The sequence below is a fragment of the Brachyistius frenatus genome, unplaced genomic scaffold (assembly GCF_029030835.1).
Source record: "Brachyistius frenatus isolate BFR_SWC_R1_liver_20210118 unplaced genomic scaffold, ASM2903083v1 Contig_15, whole genome shotgun sequence".
Lineage (NCBI taxonomy): Eukaryota > Metazoa > Chordata > Actinopteri > Embiotocidae > Brachyistius > Brachyistius frenatus.
The window spans coordinates 488,584-508,208 of record NW_027210614.1 but is presented as its reverse complement, the minus strand read 5'-3'; the positions used below and the strand labels follow the sequence as shown (position 1 = coordinate 508,208).

Genomic DNA, 19,625 nt, shown 5'->3' with positions numbered 1-19,625 from the left:
AATAATGTAGTACATGTCTGTGTGTACATGTGTGGATCACTATGAGCGCATTGGTGAGTACATATGTATATGGATAAATGTGTAATATTGGTTGTGTTTAGAGCATGATGCCATGTTGTAAACAGTTATGTTTCTACCGTGGATGTAAGACTTAATATTGTACATGATAGCAACAACCAAACTGGAAATCTGCCTCAAACGTGGCACCACAGTTACTTTATATCTATTTATGGTGTAAAGATTATTTGAACCTCACATTAATTGACTTTTTCAACTCCTGTACAACAATGAACAGAGTGCACCATTTAAAATTGAATTAATTGAAAGCGATCCTGTGTTTTGTAGGTTATTTTCTTTTTCTTGTTGGCCCCTACCACTGACAGTTCACAGTTCAGGGGGGATTATTACGTGCCAGCCTCAGAACAGCACCCTCGAAGTCTTTTCCAAAATCCCTTTTTTTATTGATAGTTCTCCACCCTTTGTAGCAGTTACCATTAATCAGCAAACCGCACGCTCAACATGTAAGTGTTCGGTCTTGAAAACATAGAAAAGAAGATAGTTGTGATGTTTTATATACACGTTTTAACATTCTCTTCAACTTAAGTAACACTTACATGTTGAGCGTGCGGTTTGCTGATTAATGGTTGCTGTCTCCACAGCTGAAGGGCTAGTGCTTCTGTTTCAGGGACCTCACAGTGATGATTATAGGATAACCTCTTGCACGCAGTAATTAATCAGCTGAGAAGAAGCTCATTCGCTCAGACTAAATGTGACAGTTGCTTGGCTGGGTGCATCATTCAGCAGGAGGATCATAGGTCCCTGATACCAACCTCAGTGTCCCCGAGCCCGGCACTGGTTGGAAAGAAATCGATGGAAGTTGTCAGTCTAACACCTGCAGGTGTTTATGATCCGTCAATTAAACGCACACACGACTTTAAGGTTGTCTGTGTTACCCGGACATCCAGTGATTGTACACTCATGTACAAGCTTCATTTTTCACTGCTGCCCTTTAAACAGAGGAGAGTCATAAACAACAACAACAAGGACAACGTCAAACCAGAACACCAGTGCTACTCATACATCATAGTGTACCACTTAGTTAGAAAACAAGCTAATCTTCAATCTCAATCTTTTCAATGTGACTGTCTGGTGACTTAGCAGAGATATAATTTACTCATTATAATTTCAATAATTGTATTCATCTCCTGCAGTCTGAGAAGCATCACAGGCCATTTGAACTCAGTGAAAGAAATCATCCCAAGTTTGGATAAGAATAATAAAATCTCTTTATTCCAGTGAATTATGTCTGAACTTCACATCTGAAAAGTATTTTTAGGTGATCTGAAATTTGTAAATAAAGCCCCCGAGTGATTCAAATATTTTATCAATCATGACCACGGTTCAATTACATCAAATATTGACTTAAATTAAAAGTTTGCAGACTTCAGTGATGCACCAATAATCTTCTATTAATGATTAATCACATTATCCCAAATAAATTGCTTTGCCAATAAAATGGGAATCAAAAAGTAGCATCACACTATTTTAGAGCTGAAACAATTAGTCCATGAATCAATTAGCTGAAAAACAAAATAAATATGCAACTATTACAACAATGAATTACTTCCTAAGGTAAAATGCCAAAGTTCTCTCCAGCTTCTGTTTTATATCTTTGTAAATCAAATGTGTTTGGGTTTTGGATAAAAGAAGACATCTTTTAAGTTGTCGCTTTGAAAGTGATATTTATCAAGAAAATAGCTGACTTGATAAACCATTATGAAAGTAATTGCTAAAGCGTCTGTCCAACAATCAAAAACCAAAGAAATTCAACTGATTCAGAAATAAAGCAGACTGTCCTCACGATAGAGGTGCTAGAACTTCAATGTGAAAAAACTAATTAAACAAACTGATTATAAAAATCGGATTTTTTTTCTGATCAATTAAGTGACCAATCCTCTCAGCTCTAACAGGCTCAGAAGTAATAATGGACCTTTATTTAAGGATAGTTTACTCTGATTTGGAAGCACAAACAATTTATATCAAATCTCAGTATCTAACGGGTTAAGACGAGTAGAAATGAGCAGCAAAGCAAGAAAATGCTTTTTCATCACATGTATGTGATGAGCAGGTAGAAAAATGCTTCTGATATTGCAGACTTTAATAAAGGGCATTTTTGCTCTGTGGCAGGTCTGTTAGCTGAGATGAATGGGCAGCATGTTCCTGCATTGATCATCTCGCAGCCATATATGGCTGCTGCAGAGTGGACAGGACAGACAAGGTAGTCCGTCATTAGAGCTGGGTTATAGAGGTGCTGGGAGCCAAGACACTGGATGCAGGGATTCAATTTGAAAGAGGGTGAAGTTTTAGCTCACTCACGCGAAAAATGAGAAAACATATGGAAAAGAGAACTATCAGCTAAACTGGGCCCTAAAAGAGGACAACACAAGGTAACTAAACTCAGAGCAAACTAATAAGACACAGGACGGATGCACAAAACAGAACAAAATCAAGAACACATAAAAAAAACAACACAGACAGCTAGAAAATACTTTGATATTTCCACGTTCAAAGGAAACAAAATGAAAGTAGCAAATAAACGTTGAAAGTTATCAAACAATTAAACAAAACACTGTTCCTTCTCCCAAACTCCTCTTTAGCAGGCAGTTGGTACAGCCTTTGTGCCCAGGTGAAGGTAATTAACAAAACTCATGAGCTCAGTCCAATCCCCCGTGACAGCAGAAATGCAACTCAAGTAAAAGAAAAGTGTAGCCTATTGATTTGTCTTAAACAAAACTTTGTATCGAGAGTACAAATGAAATAAAATAATTTTCTTCAAATAATAACTTACAACTACTGAAACTAAAATGCAAGATGGTGATGTTTAATTCTCTGAAAATCTCCCTTTAATTATAAACCAAAGTGTGTAAAAAAAATTTTTTAAAAAGGGTAGAATTACTTTGAACATGAGGTTGAGTGGAAATGTTAATACCAAACAACAATGACTGCTGTGGGCATCACAGGAGGAAAGCATGAATAAAGAAACAATGATAATCTTAGACTGACAAAATAAAGACAGTTGCTGATATCCTTATGTGTTGTGAAGGTAAAAAGACAGAAATGTATTGCATATTAAAACAATGAGGTTTAAAACTTGCTTCTCAAATGACAGCACATTGCCTGTTGTTAGTTTAATGGACTGATTCGGTTCTTTATAATCAAAGTGTGACAGCAGCCAATCACAAAGAAGACAATTCAATTGCCTTTTGCTCTGAAAACTCAATGATTACAAACATAGAAATCTGCAGCATTTGCTCTGTTTTCAGAGGCTTCAGTCATTCAGCAAAAATATGGGAAATCAAATGTCACAATAATGCTGTTTATTCCATTTAAAAAACAATTAATGTATCACATCGATGTATCACTCGAGCAGCCCGCAGTGTTGTAGCAGCCTGGCAGATTGGATGGCAAAGGCTGTTATTAGAAAATAATCAACTGACAAAGATGAGACTAAAAGAGCTGTCAAAACATTGTTAAGAATGTCTGTAGAAATACAGTCAAAGACCCAACAATCAGTCAAACACTGAGGTTTCCTTGTTCATGTAGATCTTCAGTTTAAGAAAACTAATGAGATGCCCAGGGCATTACAATAACGCCCAATTTACGTCACTTGTGGTGCCGAATGCGAAACATTAACACATTAATTCAGAGCATTCTGAGAAAACCCCATTACCTATCCCAACACACTACAATATAAATAGATTTGATCTTCTTACAGAGGAAAAATACATAACAGGTTAACAAGAATTGGACACACAGATAAAGAAAATAACTTAACCACTTGCATAAGTGCACCAAACATATTACACTCCTGCAGATAATTAGTGATATTATGAGAGCGAACATGTGAAAAATCATCTACACACAGGCCACATTTTAAGCTTCTTGTTTGAGCTTCATGTCAATAAATGAGCTCTATTCTCTTCTGCTGCAAAAATGACACAAGGTGAGACCAAAACCATTAAGAAAAGTGCTCCTGTAAAAGGCCCGTCATCACCATATGCTATATGAAAAGTGAACCTAATACACAAAGGCAATAACAATATAACATGCCTCAAAAGTGTAGATGTTTAAGTTAACCAGAACTTACAGCTTAGTAGAAATGACCTTCTTTGCCTAGTTGTCTGGTATCTCCGCCTGCTCTGGTGTGATTAAGGCAGCATGTGAGATGACTGCATCCTGAGGTCTACCAAAGCCAAACCTATAAAATGACCCCACGCCCTCGATTTCTCATGGAGACACGTTGTCTCTATCTCGTGGTTTGACCCAGTATTGCAGCAGGTAGTTCGTTAAAAAGAGATTTCATCGCTCGAAAGTGTCCTCTACTCATGAATGGGACAAAAAAACATAACCAACAGCTGTCAGAGATTCAGCTGGATTCCCTAAAGGAAAGAAATCAAGTACGCACACAAATACGCAGCGTAATGTTGGCGTGGCGCAAATATCTCGCCGTTTAAACAGAAACAGGCTGCGATACTTTGTCCTGAACTATAGAAATAGTCCGGTCAGATCCACTTTCATAGCGAATCAGTGCGCAGCGGGGACGCATGCAGCGGGGAGGCTGTCAGTTCTCACCATCCCTCCCATTGGCTGCAGCAGGATGCTCGGTGTCTCTCCTGTTTCCTTAATCCTCACATGCAGTTGGAGCTGACGGAGGTTTACAATGGAACGAGAGAGGGAGTCTTCACCTGTAGATATTTGACATTAGTCCGTGTTTTAGCATCGACTAAAAAGTCACGGCACTTTTGAAGTAAATGCTCTGCGTCTCGGATATTGCATTGCTGCACAGTCTCTGGAAATAACTTCATTTTTCCAGGTTTTTTTTGCGGGCGACTGTCGCCCCGTTCTCCGGTTTAACGGGATACTGCAGGCTGTATGGAGGGATGTTGGGATGGCTTGCACCAGGAGAACCAAAACTTTGGTGTCCACATGCGTGATCCTGAGCGGCATGACCAACATTGTTTGCTTGCTCTATGTCGGATGGGTTACTAACTACATCGCCAATATTTACATCAAGGTGCCAATGCCTCTACCGGAGAGAAAGTTAGAGGGTGACAAAAGAGGGGATACTCTCCGGATCATGGAGAGGCTTGATCGGCTGGAGAATGTGGTCAACCGGCACATACAAGGTAAAGACTTATTTGAACTTACTGCTGGAAGAAAACTGCACTCACTGCTGACACACACACACACACACACACACACACACACACACACACACACACACACACACACACACACACACACACACACACACACACACACACACACACACACACACACACACACACACACACACACATTGGTATCTGTGCGCCACCATGAGAAAGTTTCAGTGGGCTAATACCTTTTACTTTTTACAGCAACGTGTGCTCTCAAGGTGTATGGTACTGCGACGTGCTGGTGTAGTTTGCATTGCTTGTTTTTGGAAATGGATACAGCAGGAACTTCTCTTGTCTGTTGAAGATCAGGTTAACTGGAGTATGTGATTGAGGACAAAGCACAGTAAGAGAAGCTGCGTGTCCCCAAAGGATCAACACACTGAGGCTGTAACCTACTGTAATATACACGTAAATGAGAACGGCACTACTTATAAAAGAGCTGAATAATTACCTAGGCTCCAATATTTGAGTATTTAATTGAAATTCTGGCATTAAAAAGATAAAATGGAAAGAAGTCTGATCAACATTTCTCTCCTGATGCCTCATTCATTCATGATGTTAAATCCATTTTTCTATATTAGGGTCAATTTGGATGTTGGTTTTGCTGAAATGAGCTGCTTATTCAGTAGAAAGTGCACAATGCAAAACTGATATGACTTTAACCTTTATTCACCTGAAAATGTACTGTGACACAACATTATGTATTCCCTTTTGAGAGCCAACGTCTTATTCATTGTTTAGTGCAGGCAATAGAAAACAAATCTGAATTTTAATAGAAACACATCACAGTATTTCTTTTCCAGCTGCAGTGAGTTTGATTGTGTGTGAGAAAGATAATGTTCTGATATATTCTTTTCATTCCTTCCTTGGTTGCCTCATCTGAATGGACTGGTTTTTATTAATTAAACCGTTAAAAAGTAATTCCCTACTCCCTAAACACTGTTCCACTTCAACTTTTTCATATACTTTTAGAAATGTCAGGAATCCTTTTTGCGCAAATTCCTTGCTGGTGTACAGTTACTTACCGCTTGATAATTTCTCCAGGCTGTGACTTTAGAAGAGCTATTCTTGTCATCACATGGGAGGGAGGAGGTGGCTCATTTTGGGCAGGTCTCAATTTGAAATGGCACAAAGCTGGTGCAGAAGTGAAATGCAGACAGAAATCTACTCAGGCTCCTTTGAGCAGCTCTATGCTAAGCTTGGGTAAACATTCTTCCTGGAGGCAGGTCTCCATTTCAGCTTGGCACCCACAGGCATCAAGCTGCAGGGTGGAGCTTTGTTGAGGTGCCCCCAGTGACTTACCTCCACAGCACGATTCAGCTGCTTCTGTTACTCTGACAGAGACGATAATTTCATGCTAGATTTGCGTTAAAAAAAAAAATCAGCTTGGTCTACGAGGTGACTTCAGTGATTTTTGTCATTTATTCTCTGAAATGAAAGTTAATAAGATTACTCATAAACATAACTGCTTGTACAGAAGAAGCTCTGGTCTTTATAATCAGTGGTTCTTCATTTTAAGCTACTTATTTGACAGATGGACCACACAATCTAAATCGCAGTACTAGGACTTTCTTCCAGTTTTAAGGTGCAGTTTGACATTTGGGGAAATGTGCTTATTCACTTTAAATGCATTACATCAGATGATGAGACTCACCTCCTTTCTGTTTGGTGAATATGAAGCTAAAGCCAGCAGCTGCTCAGCAGAAAGGAGTGGAAACAAGGAAACAACTCAGCTGGCTCTGTCCAAAGGTAAAACATATAATTATAATAAAAGTGTGCCTGCGGTACCTCTGAGGCGCACTAATTAACATGTCATATCTCCGAATTTTCTGCACCCGCACCATGAAATAGTGTCCACACATAACCCTCCGTAAACCACAACTTCATGTTTTTCGACTTTGGCTTTTGTATGAATTAAACAAACAAGATACATCATATTCATTACTGAGCTTTAGAGGTGGTGGTAGGTCATTTTCTTTCTTTTCTTTTTTTAACCTTTGGACAGAGCCTTGCTGTTTCTTAAGTTCCTAATGCTAAGGTGACTGGCTGCTGGCTGTAGCTTCATACAGTATTCACCATACGGACATTAGTTTGGTATCAGTCTTCTCTTCTAACTCATGGGCAGTAAGAGGGTAAAGCGTGTTTCCCAAATGTGAAACCTCCTCCTTTAAAAACTGTCCGTGCCTCATTGTTTTTATGCTAGTGTTAAAACTAGGTCAGTCATTCTGTAATTAGTTTTAATAATGCCATGCATATCAAACATTTTCACTTCTTCTGCACCCATTCTCTCTCTCAGGCTTTCGCACAGTCAGCCAGCCAGCATCATTATTGGCTGCTTTGGGAGTTTGTACTCATTTCAGTCTGTGAACCTGTTTCCAGGCCCCTGACATAAACTGCAGGGACCTGACAGAGATCACATTAATAGCAACAATAAGTCTCCGTGCTTGTCATTTTTAGAGTTTGGGAGCACAGTGCCGCTGCAGACAACAGAAACTGTTGGGGCTAATGCTGGAGGAGACTGTTGATGACATATCAGTGCACATTTGCAGCAATAAAAACATGTTACATCAAAATGACCTGTCATTTTAAGTACAAAACATAGTGTGGATTTCCTTGATAATTGCTTTGAATGGGTTCGCTGCTAATGTAGACTCATAATCTGAGTCTGTAAGGGGTGCCGACAGCATCCTCAGTCAGTGAAGAGCCAGAGAGTCATTAGTGCACTTTTGACAGCTCTAAAAATACATTCACTTCCTGTATCATGATGTGAGATAAGTGCAGAAATTGTATGTTCTGTCTCATGCATTCTTTAGTTTAATATTGTGACTTGTGTACACTTAGAGCGACCTCGTCCACTATTCACACAGCTACGAATTGCACGTGCACTTAGTTTTAGTGCACTGGAGGCCAACATGAGCTCCCACACCGGAGAGCATTACTGCATGTGAGAATGAAACATTTGCTGCAGCCGACTCGCTGTGGACAGTCGACAGAGATGTCTCTGGTGTCAGCTTCACACTCGGGGATGAGACAGAAACATTTCACTGGTGTAACCAAGTCGTGAAGTGGCCTGTTACCAGCACAAAGCAGCATGGCAACAGCACGTAAACCGCCTGAACTCTGTCTTGTATTAAGTACAGTCAGCCGAGGGGAATTTATTGGATAGCTCGACCAAGCAGGTTCACACATGCCCACCATGAGGGCTCTTTGCTGCTCTCTCCTGCTTCATCCAACCAAAACCAAAAAAGCAGGGACAAATGTTGCAGCTGGATGTTAGTGCACTTGTTACAGTTTACAGAACACCAGGTTATTCTTCAAAATGTCTTCTGTGCTACTGTACAGCTTTGTCTCTGTGCATATGTTGACATACTTTTTATATATTTCTTTATCAGTGTATATATTATAAAAATTCCACATATCATCTTGATTGTTTTTTACAGTGCCCCCCCCCATCCCCTCTAGTTTCCCAGAGTCCAAAGTGACGTCTGATAATTTGTTATTTTTTCAACTAACAGTCCAAAACCTAAAGATTCATGGTCTACTGTCATATATAACAAAGGAATTCAGCTGTCATAATTTAGAAGCAATTAATCAATTACCAAAATAATTGCAGATAAATTTCTTTCAAACAACTTGTCAATTAATTAATTAGTGATAGCAGCTTTATGAATTGAATACTGCTGATGTCTCTGTTTCTGTTAGAAAAGTGAGTCAGTGCAGCCTCAAAGCTAAAAAATATCAAAACTTTATGTGGAATTCTGATTATAATGATATTATCCGTGCAGGGTTTATATTGTTACGATGTTCGCCGTGGCAGACATGCTGTTGTCATGATGTTTCATTCGGGTGGTGTTTAGTCAAAGCCAGCTTGTTTCATCGCTGCGTTCGACCTCTGAGGATATGTATTACAAGTGTGTTGTCTGATTGAATGGACATGAAGGCCTATGAGAGTTAGTCATTAACGTGCTGCTGATTTAGCTGCAAATGATCGTGACAGCTCCTATGATGGCTTCAAGCAAATCCACCCGTTAAGTCAATTGACGAGCTCAGTAAATCACCGTTTCAGAGGACACTTGTAGTTGGCTATTTATCTGACGTAGTTATCCAGGGTGACAATGAGTGCAGCGTTGGAATGAATGAGTGAGGGTGAAAACTAAGAGAAGTGCATGAGCGTGTTCGTCCACATGCATGTGTGCAGGTGTTTGTGTGCATGCTTGTGCAGGCTATGGTATGCAGCTATGGAAAGTACAAGTTACACTCACACATACTTCCGGACTCTCAGGCCTTAAACGGGAAAAACAGTCAAAAGATTCATTCTCATACAGTTTTTGAAGAAGGCACCTTGTTTGTTACAGAATAAACAGTTTGTTTTTCTATTTACTAAAGATAATAGATGATAATATAACATAACACACTAGTAGATATAAAAATGCCTGAATGAGTATAAAGGTATGAAAAATATATTAAATGCAGAACAATTTAAAAAGCCACAATCATTATACTGACTCAAATATCCTTTTCACTGCAGAAATGTGGAAATCTCTCTTTTTAAAATGATGGTCATTTGCAGAGACCTGCTGAAATTCAGTGATTATAAGGCTGTTAAAAATGTTTCATGTAACTTCTTCTGAAACAGATGTTCATTTGCCAACTCAGAGCTCATTTCTTCCGCAGGTGAACGGTGCAACTAACCACACAAATGCTGTTGCCATGGTGAGGGGGTAAAATGCAGCCTTTTTCCTTACAGATGTGGCCTGATGTTCAACATATTGAGAGGTTGTGATGTTTATTTTTGTTAGAAAAATTACTCAGAGGCTGGATTCAAAATCAAACACATCAGACATTTATTCTTGCAAAAAGGAACAAATACATGTACACTCAAAGAAAGATGTCCAGCATTGCTCAGCGTCTCTCCTCCGTTGGGCAGCTTTTATACAGTGTGACAAGCAGTTGACATCCACCCCCATTTCCTTTACATCTGAGTTCAGTTGTAGGTCACAAGATAAGGACATATGGATGTCGTAAAATTAGATCATGCTGTGGACAGATAGTACTGAGTGAGGTTGTAGGTCACAGGATCCAGACACGGAGACGTCGTGTCTGAGAACATGTCCTGTCTGAGACAATAAGAACATGTTGTGCAACAGATAGACAAACATTCGACAAGTATGATGAGTTCATTATTTTTCCATCAATTTTGTTTTCAAATGTAAAAGATGATCATCACGTACGGCTGCTCACGTGTTGTGTTGCCAGGAAATATTTGTCAAAACTAAAGCCAGGGAAGCCCTTCTTCTCTACTTCATTATTTTGATCTTTTGTCTATAGGGGCGCACTACAGTCAGGCAGCAGGTTGATGTTAGTGGACATAAGCTGAGTGGTTGATTAAGGTGAATTTGAGGCAGCTGCTGGCAGGTGAGGCACAGCTGAGGACTGCTGCTGGATGGATAGAGGCGGCAGCGCCTGAAAGGAAGGGACAGGTTCGGACTGGCTGGAAAGGCTGTTGAGCAGAAAAATCCAAAAGTATCTTAAGATAAAAAAATATGTTGCCATGACAAGTCGTTGAACTGCAGTTCACTAATATCTTTAGTCATACACCAACCCAAAAAATATAGATATCAAATAAGCATTTCCAGATTACTTGCAGTTGCTATTTGGTCTGAAACCAAAGTATTGGACAAATTAATGTGATGATGGAGAGCAAAACGTGATTAAAATACATCCAGTAGTTCCTGATATATTTCAGTTTAGAGCAAAGTGATGGACTAACCGACAGGCAAACGTTGCCATGTTGGAACTACGCTTGAAGTCAGTACTTCATCTGATATTCATTTTTATACCATATAACATCAAACATTTTAAAGGACCCCTTAAATTTGTTTATTATAGAATTTAGATTTCTGCTGAGTGAGGTATTTTACCGTCACTGGTTTACATAGTAGACAAACTATGAGGAGTGAACTAAAAGTTCAGAGACTGCTCTTGTTCCACATGTACAGAGTGTAGTACAGAGATGTGTTATGAGGTGGGTGTATTCTTCCAGGACCCAAATGCAAGCACACAGACTCGAGGTATAAGTTCCAAAAAATACTGTCTTTATTGTCCAAAAAATAAACAAACAAAAAACTACAAACCAAAACGTGGCACCGAGCGTGTCCACTTTACGTCCAGTCGGGAGGGCAACTCAACCGACAACTCCAGGGGGACACGGGTAACAGGGCAGCCGGCAGACCAGCAGAAGGGACGGCGTCAACAATCCTCCTAGCCGGGAGGGCAACTCCACCGACTGGTGATTTTGACCGGGATATCCGCAGGAGACACAGAGGCCGGAGGAACGGGAACAGGAACAGGACTGACAGAGAGCTGACGGGGAGCAGACGGAAGACGGACGGGTGGCTAACAAAAAATGAACCGACAACCAGAATTGTGCAGGGGCAGGGTACATATAGTCTGGGGAGGTGATCAGGGAGATGCAGCACACCTGCAGGTGGTGATCAGGGATGAGTGGCTGCATCTGCTGGGACTGGTGAGGGGCGTGGCCACGGGAGGTGAGTGGCGTGGCCACAGGCAAAGACAGGGGACACAGGAGGAGAGGTGATCGGGGGCAAAACTGAACTCCTGACAGAGATGTGCACGGAGTGAGAGGAGGCTATAACCTTTGTGAGTAAATATTCCAAGTTACACAGCTTGGCAATATCAGCAGCTTTGGCAAGCACAGTTTTGTGACCAGGGATGTGTACATTTGCAATTTCATCTTGATGTTGAAACTTAAGCCGAGAGTGCACAATTTATTTTGTGTCAAATTTTTGGGGAATTTGATAGAAGCCACAGGAATCCAAATCCAGCTGGTAGGGAGCTACGGATATGTTGTTGCAGGCGAGAATCTTTCACGTTTTCAAAGCACTGAGCTGACACATTGTCATGTTGGAGAAACCAAGTGCCATCACACCACAGAACAGAAATGCTTCACAAACATTTCAAGGGTTTCAGTGCCAATTTCTCGAGTTTCACACAAGATGACGTGCACTCTGCTCAAGTCTATAGTGAAATCGTAGGTGTGCTCAGATAACTGCACATACATAAAAATAGTAAATGGTAAAAAGTCAGCAATTATATATCACCAATGTTGATCAAGCAACATAACTTGGAATCCTTGCCCATTAAAAGTATCTCTAAAGTAGCTTCCCTCTGCTCCGTGTGTGTCATGGTGCTGGACCCCCAAAGACATTTTCATGCTCATAATAGCCAAAGCCCCGAAAAGGGTTTTGTGAACTGATCACCGTACGGTGCATCTGTTGAAAAAGTACAGAGAATTTACTGTACAACTTTACCAGACTGCACAAAGCTTCACTGTTCTTCATATAGTAATGAAACTGTGGCCGTAAACATTCTGCTGTAGATTTATGATGTCTGATTCATCTGTCAGCGCTTGCTGTTTGCAGCCTGTAGGCAGGGCTGCAGACAGTGTGAGAGTCTGGGGTAAGGACTGGGAATATAAAACGAGGGAATATTCTGGGTTGTAATTCCAATAAGTTATTGAAATACAGGGCTATAAATCCACTGGAGAGTGTTTAGTAATGAAAGCAATTAATTATTTTTACTCCAGAAGGCTAAATCATCATGAAGAGACTAAAATAGACAAAGAAGACCCTCTTACAAGAGTCCTCCCGTGACAATTCACACTAAATTGATCAGTTCACTATTGTAAATGTTCTCAGTGTAGTTTTTTTTTTTTTTTTTTTAATCACTGAGTTCCTCAAGTTACAACAAAAATATGAAATTAACCCTCGTCAGTCAGCTGGAAATATGGTTTAGCTGTGACTGAATGACATTTACATGATAGCCCAAGTCATTTATCTCCCTACAATGATATACTATGATGTATTGATAAGAACTTCCTTGCATGGAGTCTGTTAAAGAAACAATAAATTATCTCAGGATAAAATCACAGCTGCATCAAACTATTTTTGATCAGCATGCAACAGAAAGTCAGCCAAACAATCCCAGTCTTATAGATGGAGACGTAGCCAGGGAAGTTACTGTCTATGTTCAGTGGACATGGAGCAACATGAGCTTCCCTTCAGTGGCTTTACTAAGAAAGATCATTATCACTCCCAAAACTGGAATCATAAAATTACATCCATATAAAATTAGCATTTTTAAATGCAGTGTGTTTTTCGGGAAACATAAGGCTGCAATGACAGTTTTTTTTTTAACCACAAATAAATATTTGTATTGTAGCATCTGCAAAAGCAAAATTTCATAGTGAGTGTTTCTGCTTATATTAACAGTCAACCCACTGCTAAATCATTACCTGTTTCACGGTTATGTTTTGGCGACTCAAACCACTCAGACAGAATTTGGGTCCTGGCTACACATTGGTTAGGCATGAGGTGATGAAGCTCGAGGACATAAATCAATGCTTCTAAGTATTTAAAACAAAAAATGCACCAACTAAGTTTTTCCTCATAGTTATCTTCTAATCCTCTGTAATGTCTTTACACCTCCATGCTGTAAAACCACTGTGCTTCAGTGAAGGCAGCAGCAGTAAAGAACAGACTGAAGTGTTTGGTTGCTTTCAAGATTTGCGAGCAGTCTGTTTTTTTTATCACTCCTCTGCACTTTTTCATAATTAATGGCATAAGTGAGATGAGGTGTGCTTTGGTTTGAACAGGCTCATGCCATTATGTGCAAAATGTTTTCGTCTACTGTATAAACAAGAGTCATTTTCTCAAGCAGCAGAGCACTGTGGTGCCTCTGTTCTGACTTCAGACCTCTGATTCTCATTGTATGATCTAATCTGTCAGACCACATTTTCAACATTAATAAAATCCATGTTTTATATTTTTTTGGGTGAGGCTATAGCATAATACAATTCATGTATGTACAGTGGGTACGGAAAGTATTCAGACCCCTTTAAATTTTTCACTCTTTGTTTCATTGCAGCCATTTGCTAAAATCAAAAAAGTTCACTTTATTTCTCATTAATGTACACTAAGCACCCCATGCTGACAGAAAAAAACAGAAATGTAGAAATTTGTGCAAATTTATTAAAAAAGAAAAACTGAAATATCACATGCTGTGACACTCATATTTAACTCACATGCTGTCCATTTCTTCTGATCCTCCTTGAGATGGTTCTACTCCTTCATTGGAGTCCAGCTGTGTTTAATTAAACTGATTGGACTTGATTAGGAAAGGCACACACCTGTCTATATAAGACCTTACAGCTCACAGTGCATGTCAGAGCAAATGAGAATCATGAGGTCGAAGGAACTGTCCAAGGAGCTCAGAGACAGAATTGTGGCAAGGCACAGATCTGGCCAAGGTTACAAAATAATTTCTGCAGCACTCAAGGTTCCTAAGAGCACAGTGGCCTCCATAATCCTTAAATGGAAGAAGTTTGGGACGACCAGAACTCTTCCTAGACCTGGCCGTCCAGCCAAACTGAGCAATCGTGGGAGAAGAGCCTTGGTGAGAGAGGTAAAGAAGAACCCAAAGATCACTGTGGCTGAGCTCCAGAGATGCAGTAGGGAGATGGGAGAAAGTTCCACAAAGCCAACTATCACTGCAGCCCTCCACCAGTCGGGGCTTTATGGTAGAGTGGCCCGACGGAAGCCTCTCCTCAGTGCAAGACATATGAAAGCCCGCATAGAGTTTGCCAAAAAACACATGAAGCACTCCGAGACTATGAGAAATAAGATTCTCTGGTCTGATGAGACCAAGATTGAACTTTTTGGCATTAATTCTAAGCGGTATGTGTGGAGAAAACCAGGCACTGCTCATCACCTGCCCAATACAATCCCAACAGTGAAACATGGTGGTGGCAGCATCATGCTATGGGGGTGTTTTTCAGCTGCAGGGACAGGACGACTGGTTGCAATTGAAGGAAAGATGAATGCGGCCAAGTACAGAGATATCCTGGAAGAAAAACTTTTCCAGAGTGCTCTGGACCTCAGACTGGGCCGAAGGTTCACCTTCCAACAAGACAATGACCCTAAGCACACAGCTAAAATAACAAAGGAGTGGCTTCGGAACAACTCTGTGACCATTCTTGACTGGCCCAGCCAGAGCCCTGACCTAAACCCAATTGAGCATCTCTGGAGAGACCTGAAAATGGCTGTCCACCAACGTTCACCATCCAACCTGACGGAACTGGAGAGGATCTGCAAGGAAGAATGGCAGACGATCCCCAAATCCAGGTGTGAAAAGCTTGTTGCATCATTCCCAAGAAGACTCATGGCTGTACTAGCTCAAAAGGGTGTTTCTACTCAATACTGAGCAAAGGGTCTGAATACTTATGACCATGTGATATTTCAGTTTTTCTTTTTTAATAAATTTGCACAAATTTCTACATTTCTGTTTTTTTCTGTCAAGATGGGGTGCTGAGTGTACATTAATGAGAAATAAAATGAACTTTTTTGATTTTAGCAAATGGCTGCAATGAAACAAAGAGTGAAAAATTTAACGGGGTCTGAATACTTTCCGTACCCACTGTATATATATATATATATATGAATCGTATATATATATAAGTTTGTGTCAAATTCTATTTAATATTCATCAGTGTTTTAAATAAGTGAGCTCACCAACAAATATCTTATTCAAAATAAAAGGTTTAGGACTAACAAAGGCAACTAATAGGAAAAAAAAATGCACCTTATTGCCAACCATATCCAAATTTATTTCCCATTTTTATGTTAAGTTATGTCACTTCATACACAACGGCTCATATTTTGCCATCTACATCAGCAGTTTCATGCAATTCGGACTGCAGCAAGCAATTATTTTAATTATAAATTAACCTGCAGGTTAATTAGATAATATCAATGAATATAATTATTTTGTTAAAGTTCAAGTTCAGTTTACTATTGAATGAGAAAAAAACAGTAAGTCATTATATTTTCGAGGCTTCTACGAAGTCATGTTTGGCATTTTTGTTGAAAGTCAGTATCTCGAAGACCTCCGTTTTTTTTTTCTCTTGGCAGAACCTGTGGCGATAACCTGTAATTGCAGCTGTGTTTTTGAACTTCACTTCCCAGAGTTGGCAGTTGAAGAGTGAGCATGTGTTGTTAGCTCCGTCCACCTTCTCTGGCGGAGCAACCATGTAAACTTTGTGGTTAACTCCGCTGTAGATTTTTCCTGGGAATGTGACCCCGCACATCAAGCTCGTTGAGTTTGTAACAATGCAAAGGCAAGCACTTAAAAAAAAAAAAAACACTAATTAAATGTATAAGTATAATAGATGATGATAAATTTAGTTTAAAACTGATTAATCTCGACACATAAAGCAGGACAGATTGAGAAGGAGACTGTTGTGTGCTGCTGGTGCATCAGTGTCTGTCAGGCTGTTTGTGTTCACAGACCATCACCCAGCTGACAGCTGCTTGGATTTACTTTCATGAACCATGTGGCCCTGCATGCAGTGTCAGCCTGCATAGCAAATGTATAATGTGCAGTTCATGTGTGCAGTCAGTACACAAAACCAGTCTGCTCGCACATCAACTTATATTTATGATAAATACATTTGATTCTTTAATCTGACCGAGGGAGTTGTGTCAGAAGAAGCAACGTTTTTCAGGCGTTAGATTGAAGCTGCATTTTCTTCTGCCGAGGAGATCTTTCTGTGTACCAGAGAGTGCTCTTCAGCTGTCAGCATTCTATTCATCTTTGTTGGGTCAGCTGTTGCTGATGTGAGGCTATGATGGGGAAGGTGGAAATGGATTACAGGGTGAGACTCGACAAGACAGAAGTGAATTACTGTGGCCTCGAAATGAGATTAATCATAGCTAACTATAATTGAGATCTTCCATCAAAATACATTTTCTCAACCTTCAATCATCATTAATCCACCACTGATGCATACAAATCTGGAACTGTAGTTAGCTGCAACAAAGTGTGGCACTGGACAAATCCAGAGAACAACAGCTATAGTGATGACATAAAAAAAAAAATGGTCATGTAGATTTATCTTTACGCTTCCTAGCCGGCAGAGGTCAAAGTTCAAGGACACAGTGACCTCATGTCTGTCTCCTCTATCAGGCCCATTCTAATGAATGCAATAAGGCCATTTCTTCAAATTTGGCACAAACATTCACTTGGACTGAAATATAAACTGATTAGATTTTGGTGGTCAAAGGTCACTGTGACTCACAGAACAGTTTTGTGGCCATAATTTAAGAATTTATACGTGAATTATGACTAAACTTATATAAATATCTTTATTGGATAAAATGATATATTAACTTCTCTGACATCATAATGTTCTGCAAAAAAAAATAATTCTGAACATTATTCAACGCCATAACTCGGGAACAGAAAAGGAGATTGTGACCATATTTCATATTTAGGCAGATACTGAATTGGTGACACAAATTTTGGGTGTCCACCTTTAAACTGTGGTGATTGGCCGGAACTTCTGTGCTTTTGGGTTGAAGATGTGTGTGAAGTATTCACGTTGTAGAGTTTGTAGCTTCTTAGCAGCAACATCTGCATTTGAAGCATTGTTTGATTTAAAAAAAAAAAAAGAAAAAAAAAAAGCATTTTATAGGAATCATTATTGGCTCTGTTTACTTGTGTCTGGCATTTTAAAGTTTTTTTTTGACATTTTCTAACCAGACAAACAAGAGATTAATCTGTAAAGTATTTGCCAGACCAGTCACTAATGAAACTAATCTTTAGTTTGGAGGTTTAGTGTAATTGTTACAACCAGATTACTTTAATCATAAATGCAATGAATTGTCTTTTTCTAGTACTCTTTGCATAGTATAATCTTTTTTAAGCCGCTCAACTGAATGCTACATTGGTTTTTCTGTCACTCTAAAAAGAACATTTTCCTTAAATCACCACATTCACATGACATATGTGTATCCCCTCAGGTTTAGTTCTGCCATTCACAAACAGCCATTCAGATACAGTGTACATACAGTTTTACCTACATCAATGGAAATATAAATAATTGTGACTTAAACAAAAATTTGTTTACTCCCCCTTCCCAAAAACTACAGATGAGCAATCTCACATTTTATGAATATAATAAAAGAAAAAGAAAATAGTGACAAATGGAAAGTAGGGCTGCACCCAACTTGTAATTCTGAATTTCAGTTGATGCGGGTTTGGCTGTTCATCATGATATTTTTTCCTTGTCTTCCATATAGATATCTGTCACCAGAAAATCCTCAGTGCACTCTTTTTTGTTTCTTAATTCAATAGGGTCTCTCACCCGATCTGCTTTTGGCACCACACAACAAATTGTCTCCCTCTGTCGCTCTCTCAGTGGCTTCCACGTAGGCACATAAGTCCACTGCCACCTGGGCCTCTCATTGCCCTTGTCAGTGCCTGCAGACCTCCCCTGGTTGAGGCTACCACCAGCGGGAACTAGGGAGGTCAAAAACATCCCCCAGTCTAGACCTCACTCCCAACCCATCAACCCTCAGTCTCCCACCAACTAAACCTAAGCTACAGACTCCTAGCAGTGTGCTCTGAGGCCTGACGAACTTGGCACTACAGTGCCCATGGAGGCCGGTGCATGGTCTACGTCCTGTGACACCCTGGCTCGCTACTTTAGCGCGGTGCGGCGGCTTTAGAAAGCCAGGTTAACAAGGCTCTGTTACCACATCCTCAGGGGCTTTATTGTCTGTGTGTAAAATAACCAGAGATCTTGAAATACAGAAAAAAAAAAAGCCAAAAATGACTGCTTTACTTGAAGAACCTCCGCCAGCAGGTCTTCAACTGATGATCAGACTCGTTAACTTCCAGAGGACATAATTAATTAAAAGACTACAAAAAAAGAAAAAAAAGAACACATATGCTCCTATTTGTATTAAATCAACACAACTATGAGCACACAAGAGATTTTGGTCACATGAAGAAGCAGTGGATGCCTAAAGCACTCCACTGACATCCCCTGCATGTCTGAGCCTCTTCCTGGTGCCAGTGCAAGCCATCAAATATTCACAAATGCCTCTTGAATGCAAATGCTTGGCATAAAAATAGATGCAATCCTTTTTAAGGAGGTAATTCGGTGCAGAAATGAAGTCATTACATATTCTTCCAACAGATAATACTCAGAACTTGGTTTGTATTTGCATGGGGATGTCTCAGCTGAGTTGTACACAGAGAACAACAGTTGGTGCATCACAGCTCCAGAAATATATTTTTTACAACACCCTTAGTTACCATCTGTACTCCTCTGAAGGTTTGTACACCGGCTGCTGCTAGACATGTTAAGTGGAAGGGTTGTGTATTTTGTCCTGCAACATGTGGTCACGGGTCAGCTTGTCTCTTGTAATAAGAAGCTGTGGTGCATTTTTATTTTTTAAGAAAATGAAAAATAAACTTTACCTTGACTCAGGTTATTATGACTTTTGTGAATAACTTTCCTTCGTTGTCCACCTTTTTTTGAGA

At 39.8% G+C, this 19,625-nt stretch overlaps 1 protein-coding gene across 1 annotated transcript in view; it reads left to right on the top strand.

Annotated features, from left to right (window-relative positions):
• Positions 1-4,703: 4,703 nt before the first annotated feature.
• The window catches only part of galnt18b (UDP-N-acetyl-alpha-D-galactosamine:polypeptide N-acetylgalactosaminyltransferase 18b), a 77,816-nt gene continuing 62,894 nt past the window's right edge, over positions 4,704-19,625 (top strand). Inside the window, exon 1 of the mRNA XM_069693439.1 lies at positions 4,704-5,186. Within this exon, the coding sequence (XP_069549540.1) occupies positions 4,949-5,186 (238 nt within the window). The 5' untranslated portion in view covers positions 4,704-4,948. The remainder of the gene's footprint in view (positions 5,187-19,625) is intronic.